The sequence below is a fragment of the Scardinius erythrophthalmus genome (assembly GCF_964197995.2).
Source record: "Scardinius erythrophthalmus genome assembly, chromosome: 1".
Taxonomy (NCBI): Eukaryota; Metazoa; Chordata; class Actinopteri; order Cypriniformes; family Leuciscidae; genus Scardinius; species Scardinius erythrophthalmus.
The window spans coordinates 22,803,134-22,826,419 of NC_138221.1; the positions used below are offsets into that span (position 1 = coordinate 22,803,134).

Here is a 23,286-nt window from a genome sequence, read left to right on the forward strand (position 1 = left end):
CTACGGGACAAGCCAGATTCCACCATATCTTTATGTGCACAAGAATACATTTTTACATTGTAATCCTTTTATTTTTAATTAAAAAAATCCCTGTGAGTGTAATAAGCAGAGTGTACGTGCGTATTACATATTACTTATATTACGCACATATTTCACCCTGTAGAAAAAAAATACTGCGCCATTGATTTAAGACCAGGTTTTTGTTTGTCAACAGTTTATTTCAGTTTCAACAGTGCGCTTGAACACACCTCTTTTTTAGACCAGCACGCCCATGGGTGCACACATATAGGCGCAATGCATTTGCTATTTAAACAACATGGCACAGGATGTGAAAATAGAAACTGCCAGGCTGAAACTAGCAAAAAAAAACCTTGCCTGGCACCACATTGCGATGGGTGTATGATAGGACTCAAAGTGTTACTCGGCCGCTCAGTTTCTCATAATTGTATAAATTTAGTCTGTTATCAAATGGTATTGAATGTATTCCATCAGTGTACAATGATTTTAACAAATAAAATAAAAAAATGTAATGAGATGTTAAATGAGATGTCCTTTTTGAAATTAAACATATCTATGCTGTTTAATGGTGGTATTACACTGATTATTTGTAAAAAAAAGAAAAAAAAAGTTTTCTTTCTGCATCCGATTTTTTTTTAACTACAATTGCGCTGTAAAATAATTGCAGCTGTGGTTGCCAGCAGTGTACTGTTAATTTAAAGCCCTTTACTGTTAATTTACAGCTTTCCTTTTCTACAGTATGTTACCGTAAAAATACCATGGAAGTAGGGCTGGGCGATTTAAATCGCGATATTGTTATGCGCGTCTCGTCAGTAAAGCCGGTTCCTTGATTAGTAGTAAATCGCCTTCACCTGCTTTCAGATGGAGCGGCATTTACTACAAAGAGCCGTAGTTAACTGACAAGCTGAGCCATATCGCATCAAAATCGCGGACGTATCGCCAGCGATATTTAATGAGATATGGCTCAGCTTGTCAGTTAACTACGGCTCTTTGTACACACTCAAGAGTGTTTAAGATAATGAGATAATTAAGTGATTAATTTAGTGATTGAACATTATTGAAGACACCTGATGTTAACAAGCAGGATCACTGAAGGAGAAAATCTCAAATTGTAAGCCACCGTTATGGCGATCAATGGTTGCTTTAGTTGGGCTCTAGACCATTATATGTTTACTTTAGATTTTGTTTGGCTGTTATATCTGAATTATAACTGCAGTTGAACAAAGAAAAAAAGTAATCTGGTGGTGGTTATATTATGACAATCATCATTTGAACTTGATCACTGATCTCATTAAAATCCTTCTTTCTGACTTCGATTTATGTTTTTGGTTAAAGCATAACTGTGAATCTGCATAAATGCCCAGAATTTTTTATAATATAAATGATTTCTTACAAAAAAAAAATCATTCTTTTAGGCACACACAGATGTCAAGATTCAGTCTATGCATCTCAACAATGGTGAGGAGCAGAATATTCAATTAGGAAAAGTAAATTACATAGACAATTCAGATCATAATTTATTCATACCGCAATGCATGATGGGAGCCATTAATGAGTTGTGATTGGTGGTAGCCACTGCAACATGCTTTATTATTGTCACCATTGTTGAGATTCACAGGCTGATTATTGATGTGTGGGTGTTAAATAAATTTATCTGAATGTCTTTTGATCAGAACAATGTTTATTACATATTTTGAATTGTAAGTAAAGTACTGAAAATCATAGGCTGAAGAAATACAAAACTGTTGCTAACAAGTTAAACCAAAATATTTTAATAAGTTTCCTTTTTAAGATCACAGCATGATTATGTCAAAACATAACCAACACTATAAGATAACATTTTACTTTGCTCATTTAACTGTTATAAATCAATAACAGCAGACAAACAACAGTAAATATTAAAGTAAACATATAATGGTCTAGAGCCCAACTAAAGCAAGCACCCATCACCTTAATGGTAACTTACAATTTGTGAACTTGTTAACATCAGGTGTCTTCAATAATGCTCAATCATCACTAAATTAATCACTTAATTATCTCCTCAGCCCTAAATGCCGCTCCATCTGAAAGCAGGTGATGGCGATTTACTACTAATCAAGGGAACCGGCTTTACTGATGAGACGCGCATAACAATATCGCGATTTAAATCGCCCAGCCCTACATGGAAGGTATCTCTTGGGAAAACGATTGCTTCAAACAGTTTGAGTTGAAAAACTACTCGGTTACTATCGTAACCTCAGTTCCCTGAGATAGGGAACGAGTATTGCGTAGTGGGGAAACTCCTTTTCCTCGATTTACTGAAGCTTTTATGTAAAACGCATTTGCAGCTGCACAGCTAGCACATTGAGCGTCTGGCTTGGCTGTGCTGCAGCAACTGCACATCCAATGGCGTGGGCGCCTCTGACGTGTAACCAATGAACATCATCACACGTCAGAGCTCCCCAAGGGGGTGTGGCCTAAGCCTATAATAGCCCCCCGAATTCGCCATTATAGCAGGTTTCACGACTGAAGCGACAACTCACCAGGTTTGTATAGTGCGGCCGGCTATGCAATACTCGTTCCCTATCTCAGGGAACTGAGGTTACGATAGTAACCGAGTAGTTCCCTTTCAAACGGTCACTTCGTATTGCATAGCTATATGCAGTGGGGACGCCATGCAAAACGCAGCACCAGAAGTAACTGGTTGCCACTGAACTCAGGACCCCTGAGCCAATAGACAAGCCCAAAACCATTATATATAACAGACCGGACACCGTCAGGTCTTATAAATATATATGTGTCAGTAACAATACCAGCATAATATACTAATGAACCCAGACACCGTTGGGGCTATCAGCATAATACAATATAACCAGCAAGCGGGTTTTATATATGTGTATGAATGGTTATGCACAGTAACAATGTAGACAAGACCAGACACCGTCGGGCCTTTATCATACCGAAAATACCTTCGCTTGAAGAGAAGGCACTATAATAAGGCTTGTAATTTTATGTTATAAAATTTCATAAATGTGGAAGGCGAGGACCAGCCGGCCGCATCACAAATATCTTGAATGGGAAAGCCCACGATGAAGCCATGCCTCTAGTCGAATGGGCCTTAATACCTACACAGCAAAAACTCCAGTATTAAATTAACACTCCTGGGAGTGTATATGAGTCCACACTCAAGAGTGTAAAGTGTTAAAATATGAGTGTTAAATTAACACTCAAGAGTGTTAAAGTTAATGAGCTAATTAAGTGATTAATTTAGTAATGATTGATCATTATTGAAGACACCTGATGTTAACAAGCCGAATCACTGAAGGAGAAAATCACAAATTGTAAGCCACCGTTATGGTGATGGGTGTTTGCTTTAGTCGGGCTCTTGACCATTATACATTTACTTTAGATTTTGTTTGGCTGTTGTATCTTATAACTGCCAGATGAACAAAGAAAAAAATTGATCTGATGATATTGGTTATATTATGACAATCATCATTTGAAATTGATCACTGAACTCATTAAGATCCTTATATCTGACTTAGATTTATGTTGTTGATTACAGCATAACTGTGAATCTGCATAAATATCCAGAATTTTAGATATAATACAAAGGATTTCTTAACAGTTGTTTTGAAAAAAAAAAATCTTTCTTTTAGACACACACAGATGTCAACATTCAGTCTATGCATCTCAACAATGGTGACGAGCAGAATATTCAATTAGGAAAAGTAAATTACATAGACAATTCAGATCATAATTTATTCATACCGCAATGCATGATGGGAGCCATAAATGAGTTGTGATTGGTGGCAGACACTGCAACATGCCTTATTATTGTCACCATTGTTGAGATTCACAGGCTGATTATTGATGTCTGTGTTTCTAAATAAATTCATTTGAAAGTCTTTTGATCAGAACAATGGTTATGAAATATTTTTGGATTATAGTAAAAATACTGAAAATCATGTGCTGTAGAATCACAGAGCTGCTGTAATTAACAAGTTAAGCCATCTCAATAAGTTTTGTTGTACGGATCACAACATGATTATGTCAAAACATAACCAACACCATCAGATCACATTGTCTCTTTGTTCGTCTGACTGTTATAAATCAATAACAGCAGACAAGCAAAATTTAAAGTAAACATATAAGTGTCAAGAGCCCAACTAAAGCAAACACCCATCACCATAATGGTAACTTACAATTAGTTATTTCCGCCTTCAGTGATTCTGCTTGTTAACATCAGGTGTCTTCAATAATGATCAATCATCACTAAACTAATCACTTAATTATCTCATTAACTTTAACACTCTTGAGTGTTAATTTAACACTCATATTTTAACACTTTACACTTTTGAGTGTGGACTCATATACACTCCCAGAAGTGGTAATTTAACACTGGAGTTTTTGCTGTGCACCCTCATGTTGTTTCAAACCTGTTGCTGAACAGAAAGGAAGATATTTAGAAAAATCAGTAACCAGACAGTTTCTGGTCTCATTGACTTCCATAGTATTTTTTTTTCCTACTATGGAAGTCAATGAGAAGCCAGTTAACAGCTGATGTTGCAGTGTTGCTTTAACTTACTGGTTTAATGTCAATGAAGCTTTATTTCAGCATAAGTTGGACGGACCATTTTCCCATCTGTGCGGTATGGTGATGATGGCAGAACAGCAGAAAGGGTTTTAAAGGCAACTTCACCACGAACATCTTGAACGACAAATTTACAGAAAGAATGCTTACAGTTTTCAAAAACCAATGGATCAAATCAAGTCTCACCCTACTTTTTTCTTGTTTAAATAATTACAGTATTCCTGAAGAAATTTACCTTTTTTATTCAATAACATACCAGAAAGAGTGTGCTTACCATAGATATTTAGATACTAAAAGTAATTTTGGAAATTTCATATAAGTGATATGAAGCTATAATTTGGTCAACAGATCTGAAACTACCTGTGCAGAGACTAAAAATGGTATATGTGATTTTAATAGGATGTCCTACCATTTGACAATGTTTCCAGACGTTCTAGAAGGACATCAGCAGCCTTGGGTTCTTTTCATGCAAAAAGTCAAATCCGGTCAGTGAAGACAGGAGCCCAAAACTCATAAAGGCGGTTTGCATTGTCAGGGAATAAAACTCCAAAGTCCTGTGATATCTAAGCAAAAACATTTAAATTGAAGCTTTTTACTTTTCTAAATAATGTAGGATTTCTACTACAGGCCAAGACAACCCTTCAGTAAATTCCCTAAAATGCATATAATTATACACAGCAAAAACTCCAGTGTTAAATTAACACTCCTGGGAGTGTATATGAGTCCACTCTCAAAAGTGTAAAGTGTTAAAATATGAGTGTTAAATGAACACTCAAGAGTGTTAAAGTTAATGAGATAATTAAGTGATTAATTTAGTGATGATTGGGCATTATTGAAGACACCTGATGTTAACAAGCAGAATCACTGAAGGATAAAATCACTAATTGTAAGCCACCGTTATGGCGATGATTGTTTGCTTTAGTTGGGCTCTAGACCATTATATATTTGCTTTAGATTTTGTTTGTCTGCTGTTATTGATTTATAACAGTTAAATGAACAAAGAAAAATGTGATCTGATGGTGTTGGCTATGTTTTGACATAATCATGTTGTGATCCGTAAAACAAAACTTCTTGAGATGGCTTAACTTGTTAATTACAGCAGCTCTGTGATTCTACATTATGATTTTCAGTATTTTTCATATAATCCAAAAATATTTCATAAGCATTGTATTGATCAAAAGACTTTCAAATAATTTATTTAAAACACAGACATCAATAATCAGCCTGTGAATCTCAACAATGGTGACAATAATAAAGCATGTTGCAGTGGCTGCCACCAATCACAACTCATTAATGGCTCCCATCATGCATTGCGGTATGAATAAATTATGATCTGAATTGTCTATGTAATGTACTTTTGCTAATTGAATATTCTGCTCATCACCATTGTTGAGATGCATAGACTGAATCTTGAGATCTGTGTGTCAAGTCAAGTCGTCATCTTCATTTATATAGCGCTTTTAACAATGTAGATTGTTTCAAAGCAGCTTTACAGAGATAAGCGTATAATGTAAGGTAACAGAGATTGTTTTGGCTTTACAGCAGAGTTAAGTTATTTTCAATCTAAAGTTAGTTTTGATTGATTTGCTTCCGTCGCAACGGTCATCTGCTACCAAATTAGGGGCCGCCAAGACGACACCATTCTCTCTACACAGACTTTAAACGCAAACCTGTGAGAAATGCTGATGGCGTTCACCTGCGCATTTAGAATGGGCTCTATAGTTATGTGCGTTTGAATATACGCAGGTTTGGAATTCCCTACAAGCCAAGCCTAAACAAAGTACTTGTCTTTCCTTATAGATTTTGATAAAGAATTTTATTTTATTTTGTTGCTTTGGGGTAGGAACGCGAAACGAATTTTCCCGACAACGCCTTATCTGTATAGTGGTAGAGGGATCCTCCATAGGGAGAGACTAGTTGGCACTTCAGCACTGCGTTGTCATCGGCCCAGGCGAAGGTCCTTTGTCAGATCTGGATACGGCCTGGATCCGGCAGGCTGCGGGAAAACCTCGGGATAAACACAGACACTAAAATTAGCGTAGATGCCATTCTTCTCATGATGTAACTAGTACATCAGGATTTATGGGAAATGTTCCCGGTTCCGGCTGACCTAATCTATGCAGCCTAACATTAAATTATAGAAGTCTATAATGTATTATGTGAATGCTAGGTCAAAGAGATGTGTCTTTAATCTAACTTTGAACTGACAGAGTGTGTCTGCTTCCCGGACAATGGTAGGAAGACTGTTCCAGAGTTTTGGTGCTAAATAGGAGAAGGATCTACCGCCAGCAGTCGACTTTGATATTCTAGGTATTAGTAACTGGCCGGAATTTTGAGATCGCAATAGACGTGACGGACTATAATGCGTTAAGAGCTCGCTCAAGTACTGCGGAGCTAAACCATTTAGTGCTTTGTAAGTGATCAGCAATATTTTAAAATTTATGCGATGTTTAATAGGGAGCCAATGCAGTTTTGACAGAACCGGGCTAATATGGTCATACTTCCTGGTTCTGGTAAGAACTCGAGCTGCTGCGTTTTGAACTAGCTGTAGTTTGTTTATTAAGCGTGCAGGGCAACCACCCAGTAGAGCATTACAATAATCTAGCCTTGAGGTCATGAACGCATGAACTAATTGTTCCGCATTTGTCAATGAGAGCATATGGCGTAATTTAGATATATTTTTAAGATGGAAAAATGCGGTTTTACAGATACTAGACACGTGACTTTCAAATGAAAGATTGGTATCAAAGAGCACACCCAGGTTCCTAAGACTTAACAGAGCAGCCATCAAGTGTTAGACAGTATTCTAGGTTATTACGTGAGGAAATTTTTTGTCCAATAATTAGAAACTCTGTTTTTTCAGAATTTAGAAGTAGGAAATTACGAGTCATCCAATTTTTTATATCAGCTATGCATTCCGTTAATTTTGTGAATTGATAAGTTTCGTTAGGTTTTGAAGAAATATAGAGCTGAGTATCGTCAGCATAACAGTGAAAGCTAATGCCATGTTTCCTAATGATATCTCCTAATGGTAGCATGTACAGAGTGAACAGCAGCGGTCCTAGTACTGAGCCTTGTGGTACGCCATACTGAACTTGTGATCGATAAGACATCTCATCATTTACTGCTACAAACTGATAACGGTCAGATAAGTATGATTTAAACCATGCTAGTGCATTTCCCGTAATGCCAACATAATGTTCTAATCTATTTAAAAGAACGTTGTGGTCAATGGTGTCAAACTCAGCACTAAGATCGAGTAACACTAATAGCGAGACACAACCACGATCGGATGATAAGAGCAAATCATTTGTGACTCTAACGAGAGCTGTCTCGGTACTATGGTACGGTCTAAATCCGGACTGGAAATCCTCACAGATATCATTTCTTTCAAGAAAGGAACACAGTTGTGAAGATACTGCTTTTTCTAATATCTTTGACAGAAAAGGTAGATTCGAGATCGGCCTGTAATTGACTAATTCTGTAGGATCAAGTTGCGTTTTTTTGACAAGCGGTTTAATCATAGCCAGCTTAAAGTTTTTTGGTACGTATCCTAGAGACAACGATGAATTAATGATATTAAGAAGAGGATCTGTGACCTCTGGAAGTATTTCTTTCAGTAGCTTAGTTGGTATAGGGTCTAACATACATGTTGTAGATTTAGATGATTTAATGAGTTTAGTAAATTCTTCCTCTCCTATAGCAACGAATGAATCAAATTTTTCCTCAGGGAGACTACAATGCACTGCCTGATGCGATACTGTAGCAGACGGTTGCATAGTTATAATTTTGTCCCTGATATTATCAATCTTATAAGTGAAGAAGTTCATAAAGTCGTTACTGCTGTGTTGCTTGGAAACTTCGGTGCTTGAAGCTTTATTTTTCGTTAGTTTAGCCACCGTTTCAAATAAATACCTAGGATTATGTTTATTTTCTTCTAATAGTGTTGAAAAATAAGCAGATCTAGCAGCTTTTAAAGCCTCTCTGTAAGCAATCGAGCTCTCTTTCCATGAAATCCGAAATACCTCTAGTTTTGTTTTCTTCCAGTTGCGCTCCATTTTTCTGGCTGCTCTCTTAAGGGCCCGAGTGTGCTCGTTGTACCACGGCGTTGGACTATTTTCTTTAATCTTCTTTAAGCGCAACGGAGCAACTGTGTCTAAAGTGCTGGAAAAGAGAGAGTTAAACATTTCTTTTGTAATATCTAGTTCTTCTAAGCTATCTGAGATGCTGAGATGATGAAACTGATCAGGAAGATTATTGATAAAGCAATCTTTAGTAGCAGAAGTGATAGGTCTTACATATTTGTAACACGGAGTCGGCTTTGCAGCCTTGGCTAAATGCAAATTACATGAGACTAGGTAATGATCTGAGATGTCATCGCTCTGCTGCAGAATTTCAACGGCATCAACATCTATTCCGTGTGATAATATTAGATCTAGAGTATGATTACGACGATGAGTAGGTCCTGACACGTGTTGTCTAACTCCGATTGAATTTACAATGTCTTTAAATGCCAGTCCCAATGCATCTTTTTCATTATCGATGTGTATATTAAAATCACCAACAATTAGTACTTTATCTGCAGCCAATACTAACTCTGATAGAAAGTCCGCAACACTGTAAAAAACAAAAAGTTAGTTCAACTCAAATTTTCAAGGCAACCGACTGCACAGAATTTTTGAGTTTAAGATATCAACTTATTTTTTTAAGTGTTGAAGAACTACAATTATTAAGTTGCGTAAGCTAAGTTTTTCAAGTTCTGACAACTAAGTTTTTTTAATTCAAGTTACTGGAACTTTCAAGTCTGTAAAAGCTTACTATTTTGAGTTCAGGTGATGTTGGCTGTTTATTGATGAAGGTGTGATCATCATATGGCCTTTTCAGTGTCTAATGCTTTGATTATTGAGATTATGTGTTTTTATATTGTTTTATTTATTATAGTAGCTGCATGTGTGACTTGACAGCATTAGATCCAACAGTTAATCAAATAATATAAAGAATTTTAAAGACATTTAGTGCATTAAACATTTTCTTTTACATTATTACTTAGACATCAAGAATCAGTGTATGACTCTCAACAATGGTGACTATCAATGAAATGCTTCATGCTGCAGTGCATGCTGGGTACCACCAATCAAAACTCCCCCTTATCACCCACAGCATGCATTGCGGCATTAATAAATTATGCAGCTGGATTTTTTGTAGCTTTTGTCACCATTGTTGAGATTCATATGCTGTTTGTTGATGTCTGTGAGAGTCTAAGTAATGCTAGATGAACAGTTTATGTGCACTAACTACTTCATTTTTTTTTATATAAACACTGCTAGATTTCATGCTGTAAAAAAAATGGCTTCTGTTATGAACAATATAAAAAAAAGTCCTAAACAATCAAAGCATTAGACACTGAACAAGATCAGCGAATCAGGCAATTACATAATGATGACTTTGTCGTCATCAATAAACAGGCAACATCACCTGATACTTCTTTTTTTCTCTTGGCCTTTTTGCTGCAACAAATGTGTTTTATAAACACACAATTATAACAGCCAGAGATTATGTTATATTAAAGAGTCAATGGTCAAGAGCCCAACTAAAGCAACCGCTAACCACCATCATGGTGACTTTAAAATACAACTATTGATTTCATTAAAACAGAAAATTAAATAAAGTCAGTCTGGTTAGTAATAAGTGAAGCTGGTAATGCTGTTTGTGGAATGGTTTAATCCTCCTCCGCTAAGACATTTAATGTCTTCTTTTCTCTTCAGTTGATTTCATCTAAGGCTGTGTCTGAAGTCAGTTGTAGTTCTTGACTTCACTCTAACTGGGTGTCAACTACAACTTCAAAATAAGATCAACTCAATTTATAAAGTAAGATGAACTTTTCCTCAGAAACGTCTGAAAGTGAGTTCTAGTGGCTTACAATAGATAGTTCAAGTTCCAACTAGCAATTTTATTGTCAGTGAATGCAAAAATCTTAGTAAGGTGAACAATTTTGAGTTGTCGTTTTTACAGTGAAATTCTTTGATAAAGTCTGTATGGTGCCCTGGTGGCCTGTATACAGTAGCCAGCACAAATCTCAAACGTAATTTATCATTTACACTATATATTTTTATATTAAGCACCAATGCTTCAAAAGAATTATATTTAAAACTTGATTTCTTAGTGGTTTTGAAACTATTACTATAAATTACAGCAACACCACCCCCTTTGCGTTTCAGACGAGGCTCATGTTTATAACAGTAATCTTGCGGCGTTGATTCATTTAAAGTAATGTAATCGTTTGGTTTTAGCCAGGTTTCTGTCAAACACAGCACATCTAGGTTATTATCTGAAATCATATCGTTAACAAAGAGTGCTTTTGAAGTAAGCGATCGAATATTCAGCAACCCAAGCTTTAGCATTTGCTCATCTGTAATATAGCTGTTTTTTATTTGTTGAACATCAATTAAATTTTTAACCTTAGATGGGTTTAAACGTTTTTTGGATTTCCAAATTCGGGGAACAGACACAGTCTCTATATGATGATAGCTAGGTGAAAGAGGCTCTATGTGATAGGATTTATCTGACCTTGGTGACGCGAGGCCGCTAGCAGACAGTCGGTTTAGCCAGTCTGTCCGCTTCCTGACCTGAGCCCCAGATTGTCATGTTTGAGCTCTAAGACTATGTGCCATATTACTAGAGAGAAGAGCAGCACCATCCCAGAAGGGATGAATACCATCTCTTTTCAACAGGTCAGGTTTGCCCCAAAAACTTTTCCAATTGTCTATGAATTCTATATTATTAAGCGGACACCACTTCGACAGCCAACCGTTAAGCGAACACAATCTACTAACTATCTCATCACTCCTGCGAACAGGAAGGGGGCCAGAGCAAATTACAGTCCTTGACATCGTACTTGCAAGTTCACACACCTCTTTAATATTAATTTTGGTGATCTCCGACTGGCGGAGTCGAACATCATTAGTGCCGACATGAATAATGATCTTAGAGAATTTACGATTAGCATTAATCCTAAAAGAATGATTTTTTTTTTTTCAAAACAACTTTTAAGAAATCCTTTGTATTATATCTAAAATTCTGGATATTTATGCAGATTCACAGTTATTCTGTAACCAACAACATAAATCTAAGTCAGAAATAAGAGTCTTAATGAGTTCAGTGATCAAGTTCAAATGATGATAGTCATAATATAACCAACACCATCAGATCACTTTTTTTCTTTGTTCATCTGGCAGTTATAAGATACAACAGCCAAACAAAATCTAAAGTAAATGTATAATGGTCTAGAGCCCAACTAAAGCAAACACCCATCAGCATAACGGTGGCTTACAATTTGTGTTTTTCTCCTTCAGTGATTCTGCTTGTTAACATCAGGTGTCTTCAATAATGCTCAATCATCACTAAATTAATCACTTAATTATCTCATTAACTTTAACACTCTTGAGTGTTAATTTAACACTCATATTTTAACACTTTACACTTTTGAGAGTGGACTCATATACACTCCCAGGAGTGTTAATTTAACACTGGAGTTTTTGCTGTGTACTCACCATTCCAGGAATATCGTAAAGTCTGGGATATTCTCTGTTTATTTCCTCAACAGTTTTTGTACCAGAGGATCGAATCCACGCAGCACGATGAGGTGCTGTACGTATCATTAACTCCTCGACTTGGCTGTGAGGGCTTCTGTTGTTCTTTAGCCACTCAGTCATTGTGTGAAGTTCAGTCAAAGATGACTCAGACTCTACAGCAGATAAAACACAATAAATTTGGGAAAACATCTGAAAAAAACTTGAGTGATAATAAACTATCTTAGTGTTTCCCAAACCTGGTTCTGGGGTACCCCTAGCAGTGCAAATGTTTTCTCTCTCTGATCAAAAACACCCGATTCAAATTATCAGCTTTTTAGGCACACATCAATTAAATTAATAATTAACAACAACAAAAAATTAAATCATGTCATCATTTACTACACTGTCAGAAGGTTTTATTGATACCTTAATCATTTAAGGTATATTTTAACTTATCACTATATTTGAGTAGCCTTGAAATAAAGGAAATAAAAATTTTGTAAGTCAATTTACTGATATTAAATACTGATACATATTAAACACAGCAAAAACTCCAGTGTTAAATGAACTCTCTTGGGAGTTTATTTGGCTCCAGACACAAGAGTGTTAAAGTGTTAAAATATGAATGTTAAATTAACAATCAAGAGTCTTAAAGTTAATGAGCAAATTACAGAGGTGGAAAGTAACGAATTATATTTACTCGCGTTACTGTAATTGAGTAGTTTTTTTGTGTATTGCTACTTTTTAAAGTAGTTTTTAAAATCTGTAATTTTACTTTTACTTAAGTATGTTTTGTTTAAAGTATTGTAATTCGCTACATTTTAAATCATATCCGTTACTGAGTAAAAAAAAAAAAAAACATTAAAATAATGAAATAGCCTACTATGGGTAAAACATCGCGTTCCGGAAACTGCAGCATTGATTGATTGAAGGGCGGGAGAACAGACACGCAAAAACCACAACACACACACGTGAGGCGAACCCCTGGTAAGTATGGGGATACTTATAGAAAAACGAACGCGTAGTTGTCCTCGAGGCTCGAGCATATTCATTTTGCAAAAATTGTGGACGCAAATTGGCTGCAAAAGGAGGAAACACATAGAACATGTTCGGAAACACCATCCCTCCGTGCAGATTATGATATGTTCCGTTTATAATTTAAGGCCGAATGATTTCTGTGATGCAGAGGGAATCGCGGGGTTTCATTATCATGAAAATGGAATTTACAGTACGCAGATGTCACGTATTAACACATGAAAGTAAACCTGTACAATACATCAAATTGCGACATGGTGTGTAGGCTATATATTAAGGCAAAAGAGACTGCTATATAAATGTATAATCTGCGTGTCTGTGTGAATCAGTGCGAATGAGACGAGCCGTTTCGTCTACTACATACTCAAGTACGCGACGCGCTAATGGTGTTTTCAGTATCTCACAAACAATACGAGGACATGAAAACATGAACATCTCCAAAACGCCTCTGAGAGAACGCCTAGTGAGCATTTTCATCATTTTATTTGAGAAAAACCTTGTCAAATACACTCTGAAACAGGACTTCACTTCAACCCATCAAAATAAAAGTTTGGTGTAACTAACGTCAGAAGAAATGATGACATAAATAACTATTGTGGGCCTACAATAGAATGTACTTCTCATAATAATATTAACAACAACAATAATACAATTTATTTAAACATTACTTCAGGATTTTTTGTCTGTGGTTTAATTGAGTAAATCTGTTTTGCAGCAATTTGCCAAAAAATAAAAGGATAAAAAAATATGTTAAACTTTTATTTGATTACCACCGATTTGGATAATATATTTGTTTTAAATCATAAAAAGAAAAAAGGATTTTTATGAATGAAATACATTTCATAGAAGTCTATTGTTCATGAACATTTTAATAAATTATTAATGATAAAAAATAAGTTGTTAAATGAGTAGTTCACATTAAAATGAAAATTACCCCATGATTTATCAGCCCTGAAACCATAGGTGTAGGCTATATGAATTTATTCTTTCAGATGAATACAATCGGAGTTATATTAATAAACACTCTGATGCTTCTGAGCTTTATAATGGCAGTGGATTGCAACCATCAGTTTAAAGCTCAAAAAAGTATGCCATACGCAGTGTACTTAAACCTAAAACGCAACTTATGCAACTCATGACATCAGAAGTAGTGTAGTGCGTCCTCCTGGCGTAGCGTAAATATCAGCAGTATGTCGCATTACTCGCATAAGTTGCGCTTTAGATTTAAGTCGAATCCATATGTTCGTTTGGCCGGAAGCTAGTTATTTTACTTTAGAAAGTTTTAAATATGAATATCTTTCTTCACAAACTCAACGTTTTGTTTCAGAAGGCCTTTATTAACCCCCCGTTGCCGTGTGGATCACTTTTATGATGGATTGATGGATAGATGCACTTTTATGATGGATACATGCACTTTTACAAGCTTCAAACTGATGGTTGCAATCCACAGCCATTATCAAGCTAGGAAGTGTCAGGGTGTTTATTAATATCAGAGGCTTCCTTCACCTCTGTACAGATAAAACATTATCTAAATGATTCCAGTTCGCATGGATACACGGAAGCGACATTTTTGTTTTGTATTATGCAGGCCAGACAAGTAATTTGGTGAGGTCAATTTGTAAAGAAAGACTACTCGCATGCACACATTCAAATGCACATAGCCTACCTATAGATTAAACATGTAATACGCATGTGCACGCCGTCAGCGTTTTCACAGATTCACGTTTTTGAAGTTTACACAGAGATGATAGCGTTTTTCAAAAATTTACAAAGCTTGCACCTTGGAACCTATTTCAAGGTTTACATTCTTGAGCTCCAAACACTGTCGTCGTGCAAATGAACGGCCAGAACACATTGAAGTTTTCTGTTTTCTGTTAAAGCGGTGTCGTGTTAGCGGCACCTAAGTTAATAACTAATGACCTTTGCAACGGAAGTGAATCAACAAAAATTAATGAATCAAAAACTAACTTTAGCTGGACAATAACTTTATTCTAGAGCTGCTGTAAAGCCAAAACAATCTCTGCTACTTTAATTTCCTATTATCACCGTAAAGCTGCTTTGAAACAATCTATATTGTTAATACTAAATAAAGGTGACTTGACTTAATATAACTTTGATTGTATTCATCTGAAAGAAGAATGTCATATACATGGCTTGAGGGTGAGTAAATCATGGGCTAGTTTCATTTAAAATAATTGATTATGAATTAGATTAAAGGTGTAGTTACTCCTGTAATCTAATTCATAATCAATTATTGAAATTAGTTGATTAGACATGTTTTTTTGAAATTTTAATAAACAAAACCAGGGTTCACCAATCTCGGTCCTGGAGGGCCGCTGGCCTGCAGAGTTTAGCTCCAACCAGCTCCAACACTCCTGTTTGAAAGTTTCTAGTATGCCTAATGAGACCTTGATTAGCTGGTTCAGGTGTGTTTAATTGGTGTTGGAGCTAAACTCTGCAGGACAGCGGCCCTCCAGGACTGAGATTGGTGAACCCTGAACAAAACAAATGTTTCCAAAAAAAACTGTTTTCATCCATTTAACTGTCATTTTAACTGATGATAATAATAACCATAATTTAATAATAGAGTTTTTATATTTAATAATTGTTTAATACCGTAAACCATTATATTTCTGAGTCGGTTATCATACTGTGAAAAACCCATACCATTACAACCCTACTCGGGGGACTCCCCAACCCACCCCCGCTGTTAAAAAAGTAACTCAGTAACTTTTACTCTGAGTAAATTTTAAATGAGCTACTTTTTACTTTTACTTGAGTAGATTTTTCGACCGGTACTTTTACTTGTACTTAAGTAAAAAAAAATTGTAGTAATAGTACTTTTACTTGAGTAGAATATTTTATTACTCTTTCCACCTCTGGCTAATTAAGTGATTAATTGAGTGATGATTGACCATTATTGAAGACACCTGATGTTAACAAGCAGAATCACTGAAGGAGAAAATATATTTTTTTAAGACACCGTTATGGTGATCAGTGTTTGCTCTAGTTGGGCTCTTGGCCCTTAAATCATTAACTTTAGATTTTGTTTGGCTGTTGTATCTGAATTATAACTCTCAGATGAACAAAGAGAAAAATTGATCAGGTGGTGTTGGTTGTTTTAACATAATCATAAATTGCCTGAATCACTGAACTCATTTAAAGTCTAATCTCTAGAGGTGGGCGGATCGATCCTAAAATATCGATACTTCGATACTGACGTGGTATCGAAAAGGATCGATTCTCACATAAAAATATCGATCCAAATGTGTGTGTTTTTTACCAGTAATTTTTATTAATTTAGCACGCAATTCAGTGCGTAAAATAAGCTTCTAAGTGGAAAAATAAGCGAATGTTAGCGGATAATTGTGTAGGATAGAACTTTTTCTCCTAGTCATCTGGATACAAGACGAAACCAATCAATCACAGAGAGCGTTCGATGCTGGTGCTTCGCTGGGCTCACAGGCACGTTTGGGAAACGAAGCCTTGCTTAGATGACAGAGAAACAATCGGGAGTTATTTTGCAATAAACAAAGCAAAGGTGTATATAACGGTTCAAAATGTTGAGGACAGTAAGATTTTTTTTAATGAAATTAATATTTTTATTCAACAAGGATCGATGCATTAAATTGATCAAAAGTGATCATATAAATGCTGTTCTTTCAACTTGGTTCATCAAATAATTCTGCATCATGGTTTCCACAAAAAAATATGAAACTGTTTTCAACATTGATAATAAGAAATGTTTTCTGAGCTGTAAATCAGCATATTAAAATTAATTATCATCATAACTGGAGTAATGATGTCGAAAATTACGCTTTGATCAATTGAATAAATTACAGTTTATATGACATAGAAAACATAGCCTATGTTAAATTGTAATATTACAGTTTTTACTGTATTTTTGATCAAATAAATGCAGAAGAGAATTAAAAATCGTACAGACCCCAAACTTTTGAACAATAGGCTAGTGTACAATAGTACTTTTACTAAAATTAGGGTAGTTTTGTAAAAGTCACTGACCAATAATTACAGGCGAGTTGAGAGCACAAATCACAAAATATTTAGTAGTCATGAAAACGTTTTCAGATTTAGCATATTAATGATACATTCACCTCATAAATCATGACACACTGCTCTAGCACAGGAAAGTGCATACAAGTTCAAGTGCATTCTTTTAAAATGAAAAAGTATTGGTATCGGTATCGATATCGGCGATACTGGCCCTGTATTTACTTGGTATCGGATCGATACCAAAATTTGGAGTATCGCCCACCTCTACTAATCTCTGACTTAAATGTTTATTGTTGATCACAGCATCACTGTGATACTATAGCATAAGATCCAGAATTTTTTTAATAATCTAAAGGATTTCTTAAAAGTTGTTCTGATAAAACAAATCTTTCTTTTAGGCACACACAGACATCAAGATTCAGTCTATGAATCTCAACAATGGTGACAAAAAGAATATTCAATTAGGGAAAGGAAATAACATAGACAATTCAGATCATAATTTATCCATACCGCAATGCATGATGGGAGCCATGAATGAGTTTTGATTGGTGGCAGCCACTGTAACATGCTTTTTTATTGTCACCATTGTTGAGATTCACTGGCTGATTATTGATGTCAGTGTGTCTACATAAAGGACTTCTCAAAGTTTTTTCATCAGAACAACTTTTATGAATATTTAGATTACATTGAAAATGCTGAAAATCTTTTGCTGTAGAATCACAGTGATGTCGTAATCAACAATAAACATTTAAGTCTGAGATTAGACTTTAAATGAGTTCAGTGATTCAGGTCAAATTATGATTATGTCAAAACATAACCAACACCACCTGATCAACTTTTCTCTTTGTTCATCTGACAGTTATAACTCAGATATAACAGCCAAACAAAATCTAAAGTTAATTATTTAAGGGCCAAGAGCCCAACTAAAGCAAACACCGATCTCCATAACGGTGTCTTAAAAATAAATATTTTCTCCTTCAGTGATTCTGCTTGTTAACATCAGGTGTCTTCAATAATGTTCAATCATCACTCAATGAATCACTTAATTATATCATTAACTTTAACAATCTTGATTTTGGAGTCATATAAACTCCCAGGAGAGTTCAATTAACACTGGAGTGTTTGCTGTTGGACCTCAAGGTATATATATGTAACTTTTTGAGGATCATAAAGCATTAAAAGTTACATATATGTACCGTTTCCTTTAAAGGTTAAGGTACAATATTGAAACTCAAAGCACTTATGACAAAATTCGACTATCGACAAATGATTGTAGGTCCCACAAGAATAACAAGGCAAACTAGGACTCTCATTGATTTGGCATTTACTAACAGACCTGAAAGAATAACAAGGACTTATAATTTGATTACTGGACTCTCGGACCACAACATGACTTTGACTGTTAGGAAACTGACGAAGAAGCGCCTGCAGTACTTTGGTAAATCTGTTCATGAAAAAATACAGTTCATTATTTCTAAAAGTAAAATTGTGCAATTTGAAAGAGAGCTTAAAAACATAAACTGGGAACAAATTGTGACACTAGATGATGTAGAGGAGTGTTGTGATTCTATGACCACATCTATTACAAATTTAATAAAAAAATTTACAAAGCAAATAAAATCTAAACAAAAAGATTCCACGGTGCCCTGGGTAAATAATGAAATACGAAAACTTATGAAAAAGCGAGATTTGGCTTTGAAAACATCTTTAAGATCTAAACTTAATACCGATCTCCTGACTTACAGAAGTTTAAGGAATAAGGTTGTGTTTGAGCTGCGGAGAGCAAAAGCAACATATTACACTCATCTAATTGATAGTGCTAAAGGCAACAATAATTCACTTTGGAGGCATTTAAATAATCTGACTAATAAATCAAGTAAACACAAAAAGATTACAGAACTTAACATCAATGGTAATAGTATAACTGATCGTGCCACTATGGCTGATGAGTTGAATTCATATTTTGTACAATCTGTCGAGGAATTAACAAAAGAATTCCAGCCTGTTAATCATCGCAATCAAGCATTGAGAGTTACCTCAACAGATTATTTTTATATTAAAGAAGTGTCGGATACAGAAGTTACAGAAATAATCAAAAAACTTTCAAATTCCAAGTCTGATGACATTTTTAGGATGAATAGTTGTTTTCTTAAAAAGTATAAGGATATTCTTGTTAAACCATTGACCCATCTCGTTAATCTTTCTATAAGAACCACACAGCAAAAACTCCAGTGTTAAATTAACACTCCTGGGAGTGTATATGAGTCCACTCTCAAAAGTGTAAAGTGTTAAAATATGAGTGTTAAATGAACACTCAAGAGTGTTAAAGTTAATGAGATAATTAAGTGATTAATTTAGTGATGATTGAGCATTATTGAAGACACCTGATGTTAACAAGCAGAATCACTGAAGGAGGAAATCACTAATTGTAAGTTACCGTTATGGTGATAAGTGTTTGCTTTAGTTGGGCTCTAGACCATTATATATTTCTTTTAGATTTTGTTTGTCTGCTGTTATTGATTTATAACAGTCAGATGAACAAAGAAAAATGTGATTGGATGGCGTTGGTTATGTTTTGACATAATCATGTTGTGATCCGTAAAACAAAACTTATTGAGATGGCTTAACTTGTTAATTACAGCAGCTCTGTGATTCTACATTATTATTTTCAATATTTTTATATAATCCAAAAATATTTCATAACATTTCTGATCAAAAGACTTTCAAATAAATTTATTTAAAACACAGACATCAATAGTCAGCCTGTGAATCTCAACAATGGTGACAATAATAAAGCATGTTGCAGTGGCTGCCACCAATCACAACTCATTAATGGCTCCCATCATGCATTGCGGTATGAATAAATTATGAATTGTCTATGTAATTTACTTTTCCTAATTGAATATTCTGCTCCTCACCATTGTTGAGATGCATAGATTGAATCTTGAGGTCTGTGTGTGCCGAAAAGAATGATTTTTTTTTTCAAAACAACTTTTAAGACATCCTTTGTATTATATCTAAAATTCTGGATATTTATGCAGATTCACAGTTATGCTGTAATCAACAACATAAATCTAAGTCAGAAATAACGATCTTAATGAGTTCAGTGATCAAGTTCAAATGATGATTGTCATAATATTACGAACACCATCAGATCACTTTTTTTCCTTTGTTCATCTGGCAGTTATAAGATATAACAGGCAAACAAAATCTAAAGTAAATGTATAATGGTCTAGAGCCCAACTAAAGCAACCACCCATCAGCATTGCGGTGGCTTACAATTTGTGATTTTCTCCTTCAGTGATTCTGCTTGTTAACATCAGGTGTCTTCAATAATGCTCAATCATCACTAAATTAATCACTTAATTATCTCATTAACTTTAACACTCTTGAGTGTTAATTTAACACTCATATTTTAACACTTTACACTTTTGAGAGTGGACTCATATACACTCCCAGGAGTGTTAATTTAACACTGGAGTTTTTGCTGTGCAGTACATTTCCCAGTGCATGGAAACAAGGAATAATCATCCCTGTGTTCAAAAGTGGTAGCCAAGTCTCAATGAGTAACTATCGCCCAATATCGATTTTACCAGTTTTATCTAAAATAATTGAAAAAGTTGTAGTAGTGCAACTGAATGACCATCTAGAAGCCAGACAGCTATTACATCCTCACCAGTTTGGGTTTAGACCAGGGTATTCAACGGAAATAGCAAACTGTTGTTTAATTGAAAATGTAAAAAAGTCCCTGGACAAGGGCAATGTGCACAGCAAAAACTCCAGTGTTAAATTAACACTCCTGGGAGTGTATATGAGTCCACACTCAAAAGTGTAAAGTGTTAAAATATGAGTGTTAAATTAACACTCAAGAGTGTTAAAGTTAATGAGATAATTAAGTGATTAATTTAGTGATGATTGAGCATTATTGAAGACACCTGATGTTAACAAGCAGAATCACTGAAGGAGGAAATCACTAATTGTAAGCCACCGTTATGGTGATGGGTGTTTGCTTTAGTTGGGCTCTAGACCCTTAAATGATTATTTTAAATTTTGCTTGTCTGCTGTTATTGATTAAGAAAAGTCAGATGAACAAAGAATCCAAGTGATCTGATGGTGTTGATTATGTTTCGACATAATCATGTTGTGAACCGTTAAACAAAACTTATTGAGATGGCTTAACTTGCTAATTATAGCAACTTTGTGATTCTACAGCACATGATTATCAGTATTGTTCATATAATCCAAAAATATTTTATAACCATTGTTCTGATCAAAAGACTTTCAAATGAATTTTTTTAGAAACACAGACATCAATAATCAGCCTGTGAATCTCAACAATGGTGACAATAATAAAGCATGTTGCAGTGGCTGCCACCAATCACAACTCATTAATGGCTCCCATCATGCATTGCGGTATGAATAAATTATGGTCTAAAGTGTCTATGTAATTTACTTTTCCTAATTGAATTTTCTGCTCCTCACCATTGTTGAGATGCATAGACTGAATCTTGATGTCTGTGAGTGCCAAAAAGAAACACTTTTTTTTTGTTTTTTTTTAACAACTGTTAAAGGAGAACTTGGTAGCTTTTTTAACTTAATAAAACTGTCTAGAAATCATTTGGATGGTTAAACAACCTGTTCTGGTGATATTGGTGACTTTCCCCGCTCCCCCCAGCGTTCCCAGGCGGAAAACCAACCTTGCAACTTGTTCACTACCGTCCCGGCAAGATAGAAATTGGAAGTCTCGTGAGAAGCGAAAGCGAGAACGAGAAGGAGCGCGAAACACAAATTGCTTTACAGCAATTCGACATAAACACACACGCATGTATGATGTATTACTAGATTACCCACCTCGGTAGACATAGCTCCACGCGATACAGTTGGCTTGCTCCGATCAAAACAAACGCACATGAGCAGCGGTAGAGAGGGGGAGGAGGCCGCCGCAAGTGAGTTTTTTACGACTGTGTTGTGAAATATACGCCCCCCCCACAGCTGTAGGGGGAGCTCGTGGGGAAAACATGCGACAACAAAAGGGAAAATCAGTGAAGAAGTGACTAGAGTTCGCTAGAGTTGCCGAGTTCGGCTTTAAGAAATCCTTTGTATTATATCTAAGATTCAGGATATTTATGCAGATTCACAGTTACGCTGTAACCAACAACATAAATCTAAGTCAGATATAAGAGTCTTAATGAGTTCAGTGATCAAGTTCAAATGATGATTGTTGTAATATAACCAACACTATCAGATCACTTTTAAACCTTTTAAAGTAAATGTATAATGGTCTAGAGCCCAACTAAAGCAAACACCCATCACCATTACGGTAACTTACAATTTGTGATTTTCTCCTTCAGTGATTCTGCTTGTTAACATCAGGTGTCTTCAATAATGCTCAATCATCACTAAATTAATCACTTAATTAGCTCATTAACTTTAACACTCTTGAGTGTTAATTTAACACTCATATTTTAACACTTTACACTCTTGAGTGTGGACTCATATACACTCCCAGGTAGGGCTGGGCGATTTAAATCGCGATATTGTTATGCGCGTCTCGTCAGTAAAGCCGGTTCCTTGATTAGTAGTAAATCGCCTTCACCTGCTTTCAGATGGAGCGGCATTTACTACAAAGAGCCGTAGTTAACTGACAAGCTGAGCCATATCGCATCAAAATCGCGGACGTATCGCCAGCGATATTTAATGCGATATGGCTCAGCTTGTCAGTTAACTACGGCTCTTTGTACACACTCAAGAGTGTTTAAGATAATGAGATAATTAAGTGATTAATTTAGTGATTGAACATTATTGAAGACACCTGATATTAACAAGCAGGATCACTGAAGGAGAAAATCTCAAATTGTAAGCCACCGTTATGGCGATCAATGGTTGCTTTAGTTGGGCTTTAGACCATTATATGTTTACTTTAGATTTTGTTTGGCTGTTATATCTGAATTATAATTGCAGTTGAACAAAGAAAAAAAGTGATCTGGTGGTGTTGGTTATATTATGACAATCATCATTTGAACTTGATCACTGATCTCATTAAAATCCTTCTTTCTGACTTCGATTTATGTTGTT

General features: G+C 35.4%; 1 protein-coding gene across 3 annotated transcripts in view; it reads right to left on the reverse strand.

Moving 5' to 3' along the window:
- Nucleotides 1–4,585: 4,585 nt before the first annotated feature.
- The window catches only part of LOC308697156 (GTPase IMAP family member 4-like), a 37,792-nt gene continuing 19,091 nt past the window's right edge, over nt 4,586–23,286 (reverse strand). For 2 of the 3 annotated variants that reach the window (XR_014030892.1, XR_014030893.1), the window contains 3 exons: nt 12,142–12,335; nt 5,001–5,154; nt 4,586–4,708 (listed from right to left, as the gene is read on the reverse strand). Coding sequence is in view for 1 of the 3 variants with exons in the window: in XM_081376294.1 (XP_081232420.1) it covers nt 6,531–6,599; nt 12,142–12,335 (263 nt within the window). In the remaining 2 variants the exon portion in view is untranslated. Of the gene's footprint in view, nt 4,709–5,000; nt 5,155–6,480; nt 6,600–12,141; nt 12,336–23,286 lie in introns of those variants that run through there. The other variant, XM_081376294.1, reaches the window with a different exon arrangement.